Here is a 19367-nt window from a genome sequence, read left to right as displayed (position 1 = left end):
AGTCACACACAGAGAGAGAGGACCAGTCACACACAGAGAGAGAGGACCAGTCACACACAGAGAGAGAGGACCAGTCACACACAGAGAGAGAGGACCAGTCACACACAGAAAGAGAGGACCAGTCACACACAGAGAGAGAGAGGACCAGTCACACACAGAGAGAGAGAGGACCAGTCACACACAGAGAGAGAGGACCAGTCACACACAGAAAGAGAGGACCAGTCACTAACAGAGAGAGAGAGGACCAGTCACTAACAGAGAGAGAGAGGACCAGTCACACACAGAGAGGACCAGTCACACACAGAGAGGACCAGTCACACACAGAAAGAGGACCAGTCACACACAGAAAGAGAGGACCAGTCACACACAGAGAGAGAGGACCAGTCACACACAGAGAGAGAGGACCAGTCACACACAGAAAGAGAGGACCAGTCACACACAGAGAGAGAGAGGACCAGTCACACACAGAGAGAGAGAGGACCAGTCACACACACAGAGAGAGAGGACCAGTCACACACAGAAAGAGAGAGGACCAGTCACACACAGAAAGAGATGACCAGTCACACACACAGAGAGAGAGGACCAGTCACACACAGAAAGAGATGACCAGTCACAAACAGAGAGAGAGGACCAGTCACACACAGAAAGAGAGAGGACCAGTCACACACAGAAAGAGATGACCAGTCACACACAGAGAGAGGACCAGTCACACACAGAAAGAGAGGAACAGTCACAAACAGAAAGAGAGGACCAGTCACACACAGAGAGAGAGGACCAGTCACACACACAAAGAGAGAGGACCGGTCACACACACAGAGAGAGAGGACCAGTCACACACACAGAGAGAGGACCAGTCACACACAGAGAGAGAGGACCAGTCACACACAGAGAGAGGACCAGTCACACACACAGAGAGAGAGGACCAGTCACACACAGAGAGAGAGGACCAGTCACACACAGAAAGAGAGGACCAGTCACACACAGAGAGAGAGGACCAGTCACACACAGAGAGAGGACCAGTCACACACAAAGAGAGAGGACCAGTCACACACAAAGAGAGAGGACCAGTCACACACAGAGAGAGAGGACCGGTCACACACACAAAGAGAGAGGACCAGTCACACACACAGAGAGAGGACCAGTCACAAACAGAAAGAGAGGACCAGTCACACACAGAGAGAGAGGACCAGTCACACACACAGAGAGAGAGGACCAGTCACACACAGAGAGAGAGAGGACCAGTCACACACAGAGAGAGAGGACCAGTCACACACACAGAGAGAGAGGACCAGTCACACACAGAGAGAGAGGACCAGTCACACACACAGAGAGAGAGGACCAGTCACACACACAGAGAGAGGACCAGTCACACACAGAGAGAGAGGACCAGTCACACACAGAGAGAGGACCAGTCACACACACAGAGAGAGAGGACCAGTCACACACAGAGAGAGAGGACCAGTCACACACAGAAAGAGAGGACCAGTCACACACAGAGAGAGAGGACCAGTCACACACAGAGAGAGGACCAGTCACACACAAAGAGAGAGGACCAGTCACACACAGAGAGAGAGGACCGGTCACACACACAAAGAGAGAGGACCAGTCACACACACAGAGAGAGGACCAGTCACAAACAGAAAGAGAGGACCAGTCACACAGAGAGAGAGAGGACCAGTCACACACAGAGAGAGGACCAGTCACACAGAGAGAGAGAGAGGACCGGTCACACACAGAGAGAGGACCGGTCACACACAGAGAGAGAGGACCAGTCACACACAGAGAGAGAGAGGACCAGTCACACACAGAGAGAGAGGACCAGTCACACACAGAGAGAGAGAGGACCAGTCACACACAGAGAGAGAGGACCAGTCACACACAGAGAGAGAGGACCAGTCACACACAGAAAGAGAGGACCAGTCACACACAGAGAGAGAGGACCAGTCACACACAGAAAGAGGACCAGTCACACACAGAAAGAGAGGACCAGTCACACACAGAGAGAGAGGACCAGTCACACACAGAGAGAGAGGACCAGTCACACACAGAGAGAGAGGACCAGTCACACACAGAAAGAGAGGACCAGTCACACACAGAGAGAGAGAGGACCAGTCACACACAGAGAGAGAGGACCAGTCACACACAGAAAGAGAGGACCAGTCACTAACAGAGAGAGAGAGGACCAGTCACTAACAGAGAGAGAGAGGACCAGTCACACACAGAGAGGACCAGTCACACACAGAGAGGACCAGTCACACACAGAAAGAGGACCAGTCACACACAGAGAGGACCAGTCACACACAGAGAGGACCAGTCACACACAGAGAGAGGACCAGTCACAAACAGAGAGAGAGGACCAGTCACACACACAGAGAGAGAGGACCAGTCACACACAGAGAGAGAGAGGACCAGTCACACACAGAGAGAGAGAGGACCAGTCACACACACAGAGAGAGAGGACCAGTCACACACAGAAAGAGAGAGGACCAGTCACACACAGAAAGAGATGACCAGTCACACACACAGAGAGAGAGGACCAGTCACACACAGAAAGAGATGACCAGTCACAAACAGAGAGAGAGGACCAGTCACACACAGAAAGAGAGGAACAGTCACAAACAGAAAGAGAGGACCAGTCACACACACAAAGAGAGAGGACCGGTCACACACACAGAGAGAGAGGACCAGTCACACACACAGAGAGAGGACCAGTCACACACAGAGAGAGAGGACCGGTCACACACAGAGAGAGGACCAGTCACACACACAGAGAGAGAGGACCAGTCACACACAGAGAGAGAGGACCAGTCACACACAGAAAGAGAGGACCAGTCACACACAGAGAGAGAGGACCAGTCACACACAGAGAGAGGACCAGTCACACACAAAGAGAGAGGACCAGTCACACACAAAGAGAGAGGACCAGTCACACACAGAGAGAGAGGACCGGTCACACACACAAAGAGAGAGGACCAGTCACACACACAGAGAGAGGACCAGTCACAAACAGAAAGAGAGGACCAGTCACACACAGAGAGAGAGGACCAGTCACACACAGAGAGAGAGGACCAGTCACACACAGAGAGAGAGAGGACCAGTCACACACAGAGAGAGAGGACCAGTCACACACACAGAGAGAGAGGACCAGTCACACACAGAGAGAGAGGACCAGTCACACACAGAAAGAGAGGACCAGTCACACACAGAGAGAGAGGACCAGTCACACACAGAAAGAGGACCAGTCACACACAGAAAGAGAGGACCAGTCACACACAGAGAGAGAGGACCAGTCACACACAGAGAGAGAGGACCAGTCACACACAGAGAGAGAGGACCAGTCACACACAGAAAGAGAGGACCAGTCACACACAGAGAGAGAGAGGACCAGTCACACACAGAGAGAGAGGACCAGTCACACACAGAAAGAGAGGACCAGTCACACACAGAGAGAGAGAGGACCAGTCACACACAGAGAGAGAGGACCAGTCACACACAGAAAGAGAGGACCAGTCACGAACAGAGAGAGAGAGGACCAGTCACACACAGAGAGAGAGGACCAGTCACACACAGAGAGAGAGGACCAGTCACACACAGAAAGAGAGGACCAGTCACACACAGAGAGAGAAGACCAGTCACACACAGAAAGAGAGGACCAGTCACACACAGAAAGAGGACCAGTCACACACACAGAGAGAGAGGACCAGTCACACACAGAGAGAGAGGACCAGTCACACACAGAAAGAGAGGACCAGTCACACACAGAGAGAGGACCAGTCACACACACAGAGAGAGAGGACCAGTCACACAGAGAGAGAGAGGACCAGTCACACACAGAGAGAGAGGACCAGTCACACACAGAGAGAGGACCAGTCACACACAGAAAGAGAGGACCAGTCACACACAGAGAGAGAGGACCAGTCACACACAGAGAGAGAGGACCAGTCACACACAGAGAGAGAGGACCAGTCACACACAGAAAGAGAGGACCAGTCACACACAGAGAGAGAGAGGACCAGTCACACACAGAGAGAGAGGACCAGTCACACACAGAAAGAGAGGACCAGTCACTAACAGAGAGAGAGAGGACCAGTCACACACAGAGAGAGAGGACCAGTCACACACAGAGAGAGAGGACCAGTCACACACAGAAAGAGAGGACCAGTCACACACAGAGAGAGAAGACCAGTCACACACAGAAAGAGAGGACCAGTCACACACAGAAAGAGGACCAGTCACACACACAGAGAGAGAGGACCAGTCACACACAGAGAGAGAGGACCAGTCACACACAGAAAGAGAGGACCAGTCACACACAGAGAGAGGACCAGTCACACACACAGAGAGAGAGGACCAGTCACACAGAGAGAGAGAGGACCAGTCACACACAGAGAGAGAGGACCAGTCACACACAGAGAGAGGACCAGTCACACACAGAAAGAGAGGACCAGTCACACACAGAGAGAGAGGACCAGTCACACACAGAGAGAGAGGACCAGTCACACACAGAGAGAGAGGACCAGTCACACACACACAGAGAGAGAGAGAGAGGACCGGTCACACACACACAGAGAGAGGACCAGTCACACACACAGAGAGAGAGAGGACCAGTCACACACACAGAGAGAGAGGACCAGTCACACACACAAAGAGAGAGGACCGGTCACACACACAGAGAGAGAGGACCAGTCACACACAGAGAGAGAGGACCAGTCACACACAGAGAGAGGACCAGTCACACACACAGAGAGAGAGGACCAGTCACACACAGAGAGAGAGGACCAGTCACACACAGAAAGAGAGGACCAGTCACACACAGAGAGAGAGGACCAGTCACACACAGAGAGAGGACCAGTCACACACAAAGAGAGAGGACCAGTCACACACAAAGAGAGAGGACCAGTCACACACAGAGAGAGAGGACCGGTCACACACACAAAGAGAGAGGACCGGTCACACACACAGAGAGAGGACCAGTCACAAACAGAAAGAGAGGACCAGTCACACACAGAGAGAGAGGACCAGTCACACACAGAGAGAGAGGACCAGTCACACACAGAGAGAGAGAGGACCAGTCACACACAGAGAGAGAGGACCAGTCACACACACAGAGAGAGAGGACCAGTCACACACAGAGAGAGAGGACCAGTCACACACAGAAAGAGGACCAGTCACACACAGAGAGAGAGGACCAGTCACACACAGAGAGAGAGGACCAGTCACACACAGAGAGAGAGGACCAGTCACACACAGAGAGAGAGGACCAGTCACACACACAGAGAGAGGACCAGTCACAAACAGAAAGAGAGGACCAGTCACACACAGAGAGAGAGGACCAGTCACACACAGAGAGAGAGGACCAGTCACACACAGAGAGAGAGAGGACCAGTCACACACAGAGAGAGAGGACCAGTCACACACACAGAGAGAGAGGACCAGTCACACACAGAGAGAGAGGACCAGTCACACACAGAAAGAGGACCAGTCACACACAGAGAGAGAGGACCAGTCACACACAGAGAGAGAGGACCAGTCACACACAGAGAGAGAGGACCAGTCACACACAGAGAGAGAGGACCAGTCACACACAGAGAGAGAGGACCAGTCACACACAGAAAGAGAGGACCAGTCACACACAGAGAGAGAGAGGACCAGTCACACACAGAAAGAGAGGACCAGTCACTAACAGAGAGAGAGAGGACCAGTCACACACAGAGAGAGAGGACCAGTCACACACAGAGAGAGAGGACCAGTCACACACAGAAAGAGAGGACCAGTCACACACAGAGAGAGAAGACCAGTCACACACAGAAAGAGAGGACCAGTCACACACAGAAAGAGGACCAGTCACACACACAGAGAGAGAGGACCAGTCACACACAGAGAGAGAGGACCAGTCACACACAGAAAGAGAGGACCAGTCACACACAGAGAGAGGACCAGTCACACACACAGAGAGAGAGGACCAGGCACACAGAGAGAGAGAGCACCAGTCACACACAGAGAGAGAGGACCAGTCACACACAGAGAGAGGACCAGTCACACACAGAAAGAGAGGACCAGTCACACACAGAGAGAGAGGACCAGTCACACACAGAGAGAGAGGACCAGTCACACACAGAGAGAGAGGACCAGTCACACACAGAGAGAGAGGACCAGTCACACACAGAAAGAGAGGACCAGTCACACACAGAGAGAGAGAGGACCAGTCACACACAGAGAGAGAGGACCAGTCACACACAGAAAGAGAGGACCAGTCACTAACAGAGAGAGAGAGGACCAGTCACACACAGAGAGAGAGGACCAGTCACACACAGAGAGAGAGGACCAGTCACACACAGAAAGAGAGGACCAGTCACACACAGAGAGAGAAGACCAGTCACACACAGAAAGAGAGGACCAGTCACACACAGAAAGAGGACCAGTCACACACACAGAGAGAGAGGACCAGTCACACACAGAGAGAGAGGACCAGTCACACACAGAAAGAGAGGACCAGTCACACACAGAGAGAGGACCAGTCACACACACAGAGAGAGAGGACCAGTCACACAGAGAGAGAGAGGACCAGTCACACACAGAGAGAGAGGACCAGTCACACACAGAGAGAGGACCAGTCACACACAGAAAGAGAGGACCAGTCACACACAGAGAGAGAGGACCAGTCACACACAGAGAGAGAGGACCAGTCACACACAGAGAGAGAGGACCAGTCACACACACACAGAGAGAGAGAGAGAGGACCGGTCACACACACACAGAGAGAGGACCAGTCACACACACACAGAGAGAGAGGACCAGTCACACACACAGAGAGAGAGGACCAATCACACACAGAGAGAGAGGACCAGTCACACACAAAGAGAGAGGACCAGTCACACACACAGAGAGAGAGAGGACCAGTGACACACAGAGAGAGAGGACCAGTCACACACACACACACAGAGAGAGAGAGAGGACCGGTCACACACACACACAGAGAGAGGACCAGTCACACACACAGAGAGAGGACCAGTCACACACACAGAGAGAGAGGACCAGTCACACACAAAGAGAGAGGACCAGTCACACACACACAGAGAGAGAGAGGACCAGTCACACACACACAGAGAGAGGACCAGTCACACACACAGAGAGAGAGAGGACCAGTCACACACACACAGAGAGAGGACCAGTCACACACACAGAGAGAGAGGACCAGTCACACACACAGAGAGAGGACCAGTCACACACACAGAGAGAGGACCAGTCACACACACAGAGAGAGGACCAGTCACACACACACAGAGAGAGGACCAGACACACACAGAGAGAGATGACCAGTCACACACACAGAGAGAGAGGACCAGTCACACACAGAGAGAGGACCAGTCACACACAGAGAGAGAGGACCAGTCACACACAGAGAGAGAGGACCAGTCACACACAGAGAGAGAGGACCAGTCACACACACAGAGAGAGAGGACCAGTCACACACACAGAGAAAGGACCAGTCACACACACAGAGAGAGGACCAGTCACACACAGAGAGAGAGAGGACCAGTCACACACAGAAAGAGATGACCAGTCACACACAGAGAGAGAGGACCAGTCACACACAGAGGGAGAAGACCAGTCACACACAGAAAGAGATGACCAGTCACACACAGAGAGAGAGGACCAGTCACACACACAGAGAGAGATGACCAGTCACACACACACAGAGAGATGACCAGTCACACACACAGAGAGAGATGACCAGTCACACACAGAAAGAGATGACCAGTCACACAGAGAGAGAGAGAGGACCAGTCACACACAGAGAGAGAGGACCAGTCACACACACAGAGAGAGAGGACCAGTCACACACAGAAAGAGATGACCAGTCACACACAGAGAGAGAGGACCAGTCACACACACAGAGAGAGAGGACCAGTCACACACAGAAAGAGATGACCAGTCACACACAGAGAGAGAGGACCAGTCACACACAGAGAGAGAGAGGACCAGTCACACACACAGAGAGAGGACCAGTCACACACACAGAGAGAGATGACCAGTCACACACACACAGAGAGAGGACCAGACACACACAGAGAGAGAGGACCAGTCACACACAGAGAGAGAGGACCAGTCACACACACAGAGAGAGAGAGGACCAGTCACACACACAGAGAGAGAGAGGACCAGTCACACACACAGAGAGAGAGAGGACCAGTCACACACACAGAGAGAGGACCAGTCACACACACAGAGAGAGGACCAGTCACACACACAGAGAGAGGACCAGTCACACACACAGAGAGAGGACCAGTCACACACACAGAGAGAGAGGACCAGTCACACACACAGAGAGAGGACCAGTCACACACACACAGAGAGAGGACCAGTCACACACACAGAGAGAGGACCAGTCACACACACACAGAGAGAGGACCAGTCACACACACAGAGAGAGAGGACCAGTCACACACACAGAGAGAGAGGACCAGTCACACACACAGAGAGAGAGGACCAGTCACACACACAGAGAGAGGACCAGTCACACACACACAGAGAGAGGACCAGACACACACAGAGAGAGATGACCAGTCACACACACAGAGAGAGAGGACCAGTCACACACAGAGAGAGGACCAGTCACACACAGAGAGAGAGGACCAGTCACACACAGAGAGAGAGGACCAGTCACACACAGAGAGAGAGGACCAGTCACACACACAGAGAGAGAGGACCAGTCACACACACAGAGAGAGGACCAGTCACACACACAGAGAGAGGACCAGTCACACACACAGAGAGAGGACCAGTCACACACAGAGAGAGAGAGGACCAGTCACACACAGAAAGAGATGACCAGTCACACACAGAGAGAGAGGACCAGTCACACACAGAGAGAGAAGACCAGTCACACACAGAAAGAGATGACCAGTCACACACAGAGAGAGAGGACCAGTCACACACACAGAGAGAGATGACCAGTCACACACACAGAGAGAGATGACCAGTCACACACACAGAGAGAGATGACCAGTCACACACAGAAAGAGATGACCAGTCACACAGAGAGAGAGAGAGGACCAGTCACACACAGAGAGAGAGGACCAGTCACACACACAGAGAGAGAGGACCAGTCACACACAGAAAGAGATGACCAGTCACACACAGAGAGAGAGGACCAGTCACACACACAGAGAGAGAGGACCAGTCACACACAGAAAGAGATGACCAGTCACACACAGAGAGAGAGGACCAGTCACACACAGAGAGAGAGAGGACCAGTCACACACACAGAGAGAGGACCAGTCACACACAGAGAGAGGACTACAACGCTGGTCCTCCCAGTGCCACCCCATCACAACGCTGGTCCTCCCAGTGCCACCCCACCACAACGCTGGTCCTCCCAGTGCCACCCCATCACAACGCTGGTCCTCCCAGTGCCACCCCACCACAACGCTGGTCCTCCCAGTGCCAACCCATCACAACGCTGGTCCTCCCAGTGCCAACCCACCACAACGCTGGTCCTCCCAGTGCCACCCCACCACAACGCTGGTCCTCCCAGTGCCACCCCACCCCACCACAACGCTGGTCCTCCCAGTGCCACCCCATCACAACGCTGGTCCTCCCAGTGCCACCCCACCACAACGCTGGTTCTCCCAGTGCCACCCCACCCCACCACAACGCTGGTCCTCCCAGTGCCACCCCATCACAACGCTGGTCCTCCCAGTGCCACCCCACCCCACCACAACGCTGGTCCTCCCAGTGCCACCCCACCACAACGCTGGTTCTCCCAGTGCCACCCCACCACAACGCTGGTCCTCCCAGTGCCACCCCACCACAACGCTGGTTCTCCCAGTGCCACCCCACCACAACGCTGGTTCTCCCAGTGCCACCCCACCCCATCACAACGCTGGTCCTCCCAGTGCCACCCCACCACAACGCTGGTCCTCCCAGTGCCACCCCACCACAACGCTGGTCCTCCCAGTGCCACCCCACCACAACGCTGGTCCTCCCAGTGCCACCCCATCACAACGCTTGTCCTTCCAGTGCCACCCCACCACAACGCTGGTCCTCCCAGTGCCACCCCACCACAACGCTGGTCCTCCCAGTGCCACCCCACCACAACGCTGGTCCTCCCAGTGCCACCCCATCACAACGCTGGTCCTCCCAGTGCCACCCCACCACAACGCTGGTCCTCCCAGTGCCACCCCACACCAACGCTGGTCCTCCCAGTGCCACCCCACCACAACGCTGGTCCTCCCAGTGCCACCCCACCACAACGCTGGTCCTCCCAGTGCCAACCCATCACAACGCTGGTCCTCCCAGTGCCAACCCACCACAACGCTGGTCCTCCCAGTGCCACCCCACCACAACGCTGGTCCTCCCAGTGCCACCCCACCCCACCACAACGCTGGTCCTCCCAGTGCCACCCCATCACAACGCTGGTCCTCCCAGTGCCACCCCACCACAACGCTGGTTCTCCCAGTGCCACCCCACCCCACCACAACGCTGGTCCTCCCAGTGCCACCCCATCACAACGCTGGTCCTCCCAGTGCCACCCCACCCCACCACAACGCTGGTCCTCCCAGTGCCACCACAACGCTGGTCCTCCCAGTGCCACCCCACCACAACGCTGGTCCTCCCAGTGCCACCCCACCACAACGCTGGTCCTCCCAGTGCCACCCCACCACAACGCTGGTTCTCCCAGTGCCACCGCACCACAACGCTGGTTCTCCCAGTGCCACCCCACCACAACGCTGGTCCTCCCAGTGCCACCCCATCACAACGCTTGTCCTTCCAGTGCCACCCCACCACAACGCTGGTCCTCCCAGTGCCACCCCACCACAACGCTGGTCCTCCCAGTGCCACCCCACCCCACCACAACGCTGGTCCTCCCAGTGCCACCCCACCCCATCACAACGCTGGTTCTCCCAGTGCCACCCCACCACCACGCTGGTCCTCCCAGTGCCACCCCATCACCACGCTGGTCCTCCCAGTGCCACCCCACCACAACGCTGTAACTTAGACCTGTAGTACCCACTAGGGTTGCAGACAGGCCCCCGTTGCCACGCAGACAGACAGGCCCCCGTTGCCACGCAGACAGACAGGCCCCCGTTGCCACGCAGACAGACAGGCCCCCGTTGCCACGCAGACAGACAGGCCCCCGTTGCCACGCAGACAGACAGGCCCCCGTTGCCACGCAGACAGACAGGCCCCCGTTGCCACGCAGACAGACAGGCCCCCGTTGCCACGCAGACAGACAGGCCCCCGTTGCCACGCAGACAGACAGGCCCCCGTTGCCACGCAGACAGACAGGCCCCCGTTGCCACGCAGACAGACAGGCCCCCGTTGCCACGCAGACAGACAGGCCCCCGTTGCCACGCAGACAGACAGGCCCCCGTTGCCACGCAGACAGACAGGCCCCCGTTGCCACGCAGACAGACAGGCCCCCGTTGCCACGCAGACAGACAGGCCCCCGTTGCCACGCAGACAGACAGGCCCCCGTTGCCACGCAGACAGACAGGCCCCCGTTGCCACTCAGACAGACAGGCCTCCGTTGCCACGCAGACAGACAGGCCCCCGTTGCCACGCAGACAGACAGGCCTCCGTTGCCATGCAGACAGACAGGCCCCCGTTACCATGCAGACAGACTATGAAAGCAAGTTCAAGTAACTATGAAAGTAAGTTCAAGTAACTACTAGATTATAACTAGGCCTGCAGCAAAACGATCATCATCACTACCAGGATGCAGAAGAAATAGGAAAAATCAGGCCTAACCGCCTGTTACCCTGACGAGAATCAACTGAGAACCTTTTGCATATATAATCTTAATAGTGTATATCCGTGGCCCCCAGCGTTAAAATTACGGTCCGGTACATAAATATCTTCAATGATCATTCACAACACCGCAGCGACTGAAAGAGGACAGAGAATTTCAGAGAAGAATGATTTCCAGAACGATGAAAAACCCGGTGTGTATTCCCATTTGGCCTGTCATGTGACCGGACCGGACCGGTCCTGATCAAAACCAAGCGGAAGACCGTGTCCCAAATACCACCCTACATCTAGTGAACTACTTTTCTGTCACAAGCCAAAAGCATTTTTTAAATGTATTTTATTTAACTAGGCAAGTCAGTTAAGAACAAATTCTTATTTACAATGACGGCATACCCCGGCCAAATTCGGACGAAGCTGGGCCAATTGTGCGCCGCCCTACGGGACTCCTAATCACGGCCGGTTGTGATACAGCCTGGAATCGAACCAGGGTCTGTAGTGACGCCTCTAGCACTGAGATGCAGTGCATTTAGACCGCTGGGCCACTCGGGGGGCCCTAAATAGGGAATAGGGCTCTCGTCTAAAGTAGTGTACTATATAGGGAATAGGTCTCTGGTCTAAAGTAGTGCACTATATAGGGAATAGGGCTCTTGTCTAAAGTAGTGCACTATATAGGGAATAGGGTACCATTTGAGATGCTGACAGGGAACTAAACTGAAGAGGAAACTCCATCACTAAACTGACAAAAGTTGAAATGTATCTGTCGATTAAGGAAGATACAGAAGTCAAACAACATTTCCAATCTTCCCTCACAGCCACACGGCAGGGGGAAACGGGCAGCTTGGGGGGAAACGGGCAGCCTGGGTGGTGAAACAGGGAGCCTGGGGGGGGGGGGAAACGGGCAGCCTGGATGGTGAAACGGGCAGCCTGGATGGTGAAACGGGCAGCCTGGATGGTGAAACGGGCAGCCTGGATGGTGAAACGGGCAGCCTGGATGGTGAAACGGGGAGCCTGGATGGTGAAACGGGGAGCCTGGATGGTGAAACGGGGAGCCTGGATGGTGAAACGGGGAGCCTGGATGGTGAAACGGGGAGCCTGGATGGTGAAACGGGGAGCCTGGGGGGGGGAACCGGCAGCCGGGGGGGGGGCGGGGGGGGAACGGGCAGCCTGGATGGGAAACGGGCAGCCTAGGGGGGGAAACGGGCAGCCTAGGGGGGGAAACGGGCAGCCTAGGGGGGAAACGGGCAGCCTAGGGGGGAAACGGTCTGCATCGGGAACTCAGAGGAATGAAAAAGAGGAACTAAAAACATAATTGCAAAGTTGAACAAAATGGCATCCATTACTACAACTGCTGAACACCTACATGATATATCTGACAGGTATTATACAGGTCTCAAATCAATCCACTGTTGGTGACCACACCAAGCTCTCTCTCACACACACACACACACACACACACACACAAATGAAAACCTAAACAGCCATCTTACCTGTGTGTAGTCAAAGTCCGAGAGAGGAGCTATGCTTTTGATGTATTCGATTCTGAACCGGTCTTCGGGGTTGGCTAGAGTGACTGGGGGTATCAAGGTGCTCATGGCTGACACTATCGTCTGGAAAGAGGAGAAACACACCGGCGTTAAGATGGATGAATACAGGATAAATAAGATCAGAAGCTTATCGAAACAAAATCAGGGAAATAGGATTGGGGTGTCCAATCTAACACAAGGCTGCATCTCAGACGGCACCCTATTCCCTATGTAGTGCCCCTGTCAACGACAGAAGGACTCTAGGCTGTCGTCTGGCTCCGTCCCGTACACCTTTCGGTTATTGGCCCCCAGGTTACGAGCATTGGGTCAAAAGGTCCCTGGATTGAATCCCTGAGTCAACTAGGTGAAACAACTGCTGATGTGCCCTTGAGCAAGGCACTTATAACCTGAATTGCTCCTGTAAGTTGCTCTGGATAAGAGTATCTGCTAAATGAAAAAAAATGTAAAATGTCCAAAGTACTGCACTATACAGTATAGGGAACAGGGCCCTGATCTAAAGTACTGCACTATACAGTATAGGGAACAGGGCCCTGATCTAAAGTACTGCACTATACAGTATAGGGAACTGGGACCTGATCTAAAGTACTGTACTATACAGTATAGGGAACAGGGCCCTGATCTAAAGTACTGCACTATACAGTATAGGGAACAGGGTCCTGATCTAAAGTACTGCACTATACAGTATAGGGAACAGGGCCCTGATCTAAAGTACTGCACTATACAGTATAGGGAACAGGGCCCTGATCTAAAGTACTGTACTATACAGTATAGGGAACAGGGCCCTGATCTAAAGTACTGCACTATACAGTATAGGGAACAGGGCCCTGATCTAAAGTACTGTACTATACAGTATAGGGAACTGGGCCCTGATCTAAAGTACTGCACTATACAGTATAGGGAACTGGGCCCTGATCTAAAGTACTGCACTATACAGTATAGGGAACTGGGCCCTGATCTAAAGTACTGCACTATAGGTAACTGGGCCCTGATCTAAAGTACTGCACTATACAGTATAGGGAACTGGGCCCTGATCTAAGGTACTGCACTATACAGTATAGGGAACTGGGCCCTGATCTAAAGTACTGCACTATACAGTATAGGGAACTGGGCCCTGATCTAAAGTACTGTACTATACAGTATAGGGAACTGGGCCCTGATCTAAAGTACTGTACAGTATAGGGAACAGGGCCCTGATCTAAAGTACTGCACTACACAGTATAGGGAACTGGGACCTGATCTAAAGTACTGTACAGTATAGGTAACAGGGCCCTGATCTAAAGTACTGTACAGTATAGGGAACAGGGCCCTGATCTAAAGTACTGCACTACACAGTATAGGGAACTGGGACCTGATCTAAAGTACTGCACTATACAGTATAGGGAACTGGGCCCTGATCTAAAGTACTGCACTATACAGTATAGGGAACTGGGGCCCTGATCTAAAGTACTGCACTATACAGTATAGGGAACTGGGGCCCTGATCTAAAGTACTGCACTACACAGTATAGGGAACTGGGCCCTGATCTAAAGTACTGCACTATACAGTATAGGGAACAGGGCCCTGATCTAAAGTACTGCACTATACAGTATAGGGAACTGGGCCCTGATCTAAAGTACTGCACTATACAGTATAGGGAACTTGGGCCCTGATCTAAAGTACTGCACTATACAGTATAGGGAACTGGGGCCCTGATCTAAAGTACTGCACTATACAGTATAGGGAACTGGGGCCCTGATCTAAAGTACTGCACTACACAGTATAGGGAACTGGGCCCTGATCTAAAGTACTGCACTATACAGTATAGGGAACAGGGCCCTGATCTAAAGTACTGCACTATACAGTATAGGGAACTGGGCCGTGATCTAAAGTACTGCACTATAGGGAACTGGGGCCCTGATCTAAAGTACTGCACTATACAGTATAGGGAATGGGGCCCTGATCTAAAGTACTGCACTATAGGGAACTGGGGCCCTGATCTAAAGTACTGCACTATACAGTATAGGGAACTGGGCCCTGATCTAAAGTACTGCACTATACAGTATAGGGAACTGGGCCCTGATCTAAAGTACTGCACTATAGGGAACTGGGCCCTGATCTAAAGTACTGCACTATACAGTATAGGGAACAGGGCCCTGATCTAAAGTACTGCACTATACAGTATAGGGAACGGGGCCCTGATCTAAAGTACTGCACTATACAGTATAGGTAACAGGGCCCTGATCTAAAGTACTGTACAGTATAGGGAACAGGGCCCTGATCTAAAGTACTGCACTACACAGTATAGGGAACTGGGACCTGATCTAAAGTACTGCACTATACAGTATAGGGAACTGGGCCCTGATCTAAAGTACTGCACTATACAGTATAGGGAACTGGGCCCTGATCTAAAGTACTGCACTATACAGTATAGGGAACTGGGCCCTGATCTAAAGTACTGCGCTATACAGTATAGGGAACTGGGCCCTGATCTAAAGTACTGCACTATAGGGAACTGGGCCCTGATCTAAAGTACTGCACTATACAGTATAGGGAACTGGGCCCTGATCTAAAGTACTGCACTATACAGTATAGGGAACTGGGCCCTGATCTAAAGTACTGCGCTATACAGTATAGGGAACTGGGCCCTGATCTAAAGTACTGCACTATAGGGAACTGGGCCCTGATCTAAAGTACTGCACTATACAGTATAGGGAACGGGGCCCTGATCTAAAGTACTGCACTATACAGTATAGGGAACTGGGCCCTGATCTAAAGTACTGCACTATACAGTATAGGTAACAGGGCCCTGATCTAAAGTACTGTACAGTATAGGGAACAGGGCCCTGATCTAAAGTACTGCACTACACAGTATAGGGAACTGGGCCCTGATCTAAAGTACTGCACTATACAGTATAGGGAACTGGGCCCTGATCTAAAGTACTGCACTATACAGTATAGGGAACTGGGCCCTGATCTAAAGTACTGCGCTATACATTATAGGGAACGGGGCCCTAATCTAAAGTAGTGCACTATACAGTATAGGGAACTGGGCCCTAATCTAAAGTACTGCACTATACAGTATAGGGAACTGGGGCCCTGATCTAAAGTACTGCACTATACAGTATAGGGAACGGGGCCCTGATCTAAAGTACTGCACTATACAGTATAGGGAACTGGGCCCTGATCTAAAGTACTGCACTATACAGTATAGGGAACTGGGCCCTGATCTAAAGTACTGCACTATACAGTATAGTGAACTGGGCCCTGATCTAAAGTACTGCACTATACAGTATAGGGAACTGGACCCTGATCTAAAGTACTGCACTATACAGTATAGGGAACAGGGCCCTGATCTAAAGTACTGCACTATACAGTATAGGGAACAGGGCCCTGATCTAAAGTACTGCACTATACAGTATAGAGAACAGGGCCCTGATCTAAAGTACTGCACTATACAGTATAGGGAACAGGGCCCTGATCTAAAGTACTGTACTATACAGTATAGGGAACTGGGGCCCTGATCTAAAGTACTGCACTATACAGTATAGGGAACTGGGGCCCTGATCTAAAGTACTGCACTATACAGTATAGGGAACAGGGCCCTGATCTAAAGTACTGCACTATACAGTATAGGGAACTGGGGCCCTGATCTAAAGTACTGCACTATACAGTATAGGGAACAGGGCCCTGATCTAAAGTACTGCACTATACAGTATAGGGAACTGGGCCCTGATCTAAAGTACTGCACTACACAGTATAGGGAACTGGGAACTGATCTAAAGTACTATACAGTATAGGGAACTGGGTCCTGATCTAAAGTACTGCACTATACAGTATAGGGAACTGGGTCCTGATCTAAAGTACTGCACTATACAGTATAGGGAACTGGGGCCCTGATCTAAAGTACTGCACTATACAGTATAGGGAACGGGGCCCTGATCTAAAGTACTGCACTATACAGTATAGGGAACTGGGCCCTGATCTAAAGTACTGCACTATACAGTATAGGGAACTGGGCCCTGATCTAAAGTACTGCACTATACAGTATAGGGAACTGGGCCCTGATCTAAAGTACTGTACTATACAGTATAGGGAACTGGGCCCTGATCTAAAGTACTGTACAGTATAGGGAACAGGGCCCTGATCTAAAGTACTGCACTACACAGTATAGGGAACTGGGACCTGATCTAAAGTACTGTACAGTATAGGTAACAGGGCCCTGATCTAAAGTACTGTACAGTGTAGGGAACAGGGCCCTGATCTAAAGTACTGCACTACACAGTATAGGGAACTGGGACCTGATCTAAAGTACTGCACTATACAGTATAGGGAACTGGGCCCTGATCTAAAGTACTGCACTATACAGTATAGGGAACTGGGGCCCTGATCTAAAGTACTGCACTATACAGTATAGGGAACTGGGGCCCTGATCTAAAGTACTGCACTACACAGTATAGGGAACTGGGCCCTGATCTAAAGTACTGCACTATACAGTATAGGGAACAGGGCCCTGATCTAAAGTACTGCACTATACAGTATAGGGAACTGGGCCCTGATCTAAAGTACTGCACTATACAGTATAGGGAACTTGGGCCCTGATCTAAAGTACTGGACTATACAGTATAGGGAACTGGGGCCCTGATCTAAAGTACTGCACTACACAGTATAGGGAACTGGGCCCTGATCTAAAGTACTGCACTATACAGTATAGGGAACAGGGCCCTGATCTAAAGTACTGCACTATACAGTATAGGGAACTGGGCCCTGATCTAAAGTACTGCACTATAGGGAACTGGGGCCCTGATCTAAAGTACTGCACTATACAGTATAGGGAATGGGGCCCTGATCTAAAGTACTGCACTATAGGGAACTGGGGCCCTGATCTAAAGTACTGCACTATACAGTATAGGGAACTGGGCCCTGATCTAAAGTACTGCACTATACAGTATAGGGAACTGGGCCCTGATCTAAAGTACTGCACTATAGGGAACTGGGCCCTGATCTAAAGTACTGCACTATACAGTATAGGGAACAGGGCCCTGATCTAAAGTACTGCACTATACAGTATAGGGAACGGGGCCCTGATCTAAAGTACTGCACTATACAGTATAGGGAACTGGGCCCTGATCTAAAGTACTGCACTATACAGTATAGGGAACTGGGCCCTGATCTAAAGTACTGCACTATACAGTATAGGGAACTGGGCCCTGATCTAAAGTACTGCACTATACAGTATAGGGAACTGGGCCCTGATCTAAAGTACTGCACTATAGGGAACTGGGCCCTGATCTAAAGTACTGCACTATACAGTATAGGGAACGGGGCCCTGATCTAAAGTACTGCACTATACAGTATAGGGAACGGGGCCCTGATCTAAAGTACTGCACTATACAGTATAGGGAACTGGGCCCTGATCTAAAGTACTGCACTATACAGTATAGGTAACAGGGCCCTGATCTAAAGTACTGTACAGTATAGGGAACAGGGCCCTGATCTAAAGTACTGCACTACACAGTATAGGGAACTGGGCCCTGATCTAAAGTACTGCACTATACAGTATAGGGAACTGGGCCCTGATCTAAAGTACTGCGCTATACATTATAGGGAACGGGGCCCTAATCTAAAGTAGTGCACTATACAGTATAGGGAACTGGGCCCTAATCTAAAGTACTGCACTATACAGTATAGGGAACTGGGGCCCTGATCTAAAGTACTGCACTATACAGTATAGGGAACGGGGCCCTGATCTAAAGTACTGCACTATACAGTATAGGGAACTGGGCCCTGATCTAAAGTACTGCACTATACAGTATAGGGAACTGGGCCCTGATCTAAAGTACTGCACTATACAGTATAGTGAACTGGGCCCTGATCTAAAGTACTGCACTATACAGTATAGGGAACTGGACCCTGATCTAAAGTACTGCACTATACAGTATAGGGAACAGGGCCCTGATCTAAAGTACTGCACTATACAGTATAGGGAACAGGGCCCTGATCTAAAGTACTGCACTATACAGTATAGAGAACAGGGCCCTGATCTAAAGTACTGCACTATACAGTATAGGGAACAGGGCCCTGATCTAAAGT

At 51.9% G+C, this 19367-nt stretch overlaps 1 protein-coding gene across 3 annotated transcripts in view; it reads right to left on the bottom strand.

Annotated features, from left to right (window-relative positions):
- Positions 1-19367, bottom strand: part of LOC139560089 (guanine nucleotide-binding protein G(olf) subunit alpha) — a 144637-nt gene that overhangs the window by 75783 nt on the left and 49487 nt on the right. For all 3 annotated transcript variants that reach the window (XR_011671864.1, XM_071376591.1, XM_071376592.1), the window contains exon 4: positions 13242-13361. Coding sequence is in view for 2 of the 3 variants with exons in the window: in XM_071376591.1 (XP_071232692.1) it covers positions 13242-13361 (120 nt within the window). In the remaining variant the exon portion in view is untranslated. The remainder of the gene's footprint in view (positions 1-13241; positions 13362-19367) is intronic.

Source organism: Salvelinus alpinus, chromosome 30 (genome assembly GCF_045679555.1).
Source record: "Salvelinus alpinus chromosome 30, SLU_Salpinus.1, whole genome shotgun sequence".
Taxonomy (NCBI): Eukaryota; Metazoa; Chordata; class Actinopteri; order Salmoniformes; family Salmonidae; genus Salvelinus; species Salvelinus alpinus.
This window is presented reverse-complemented; position numbering and strand designations above follow the sequence as displayed.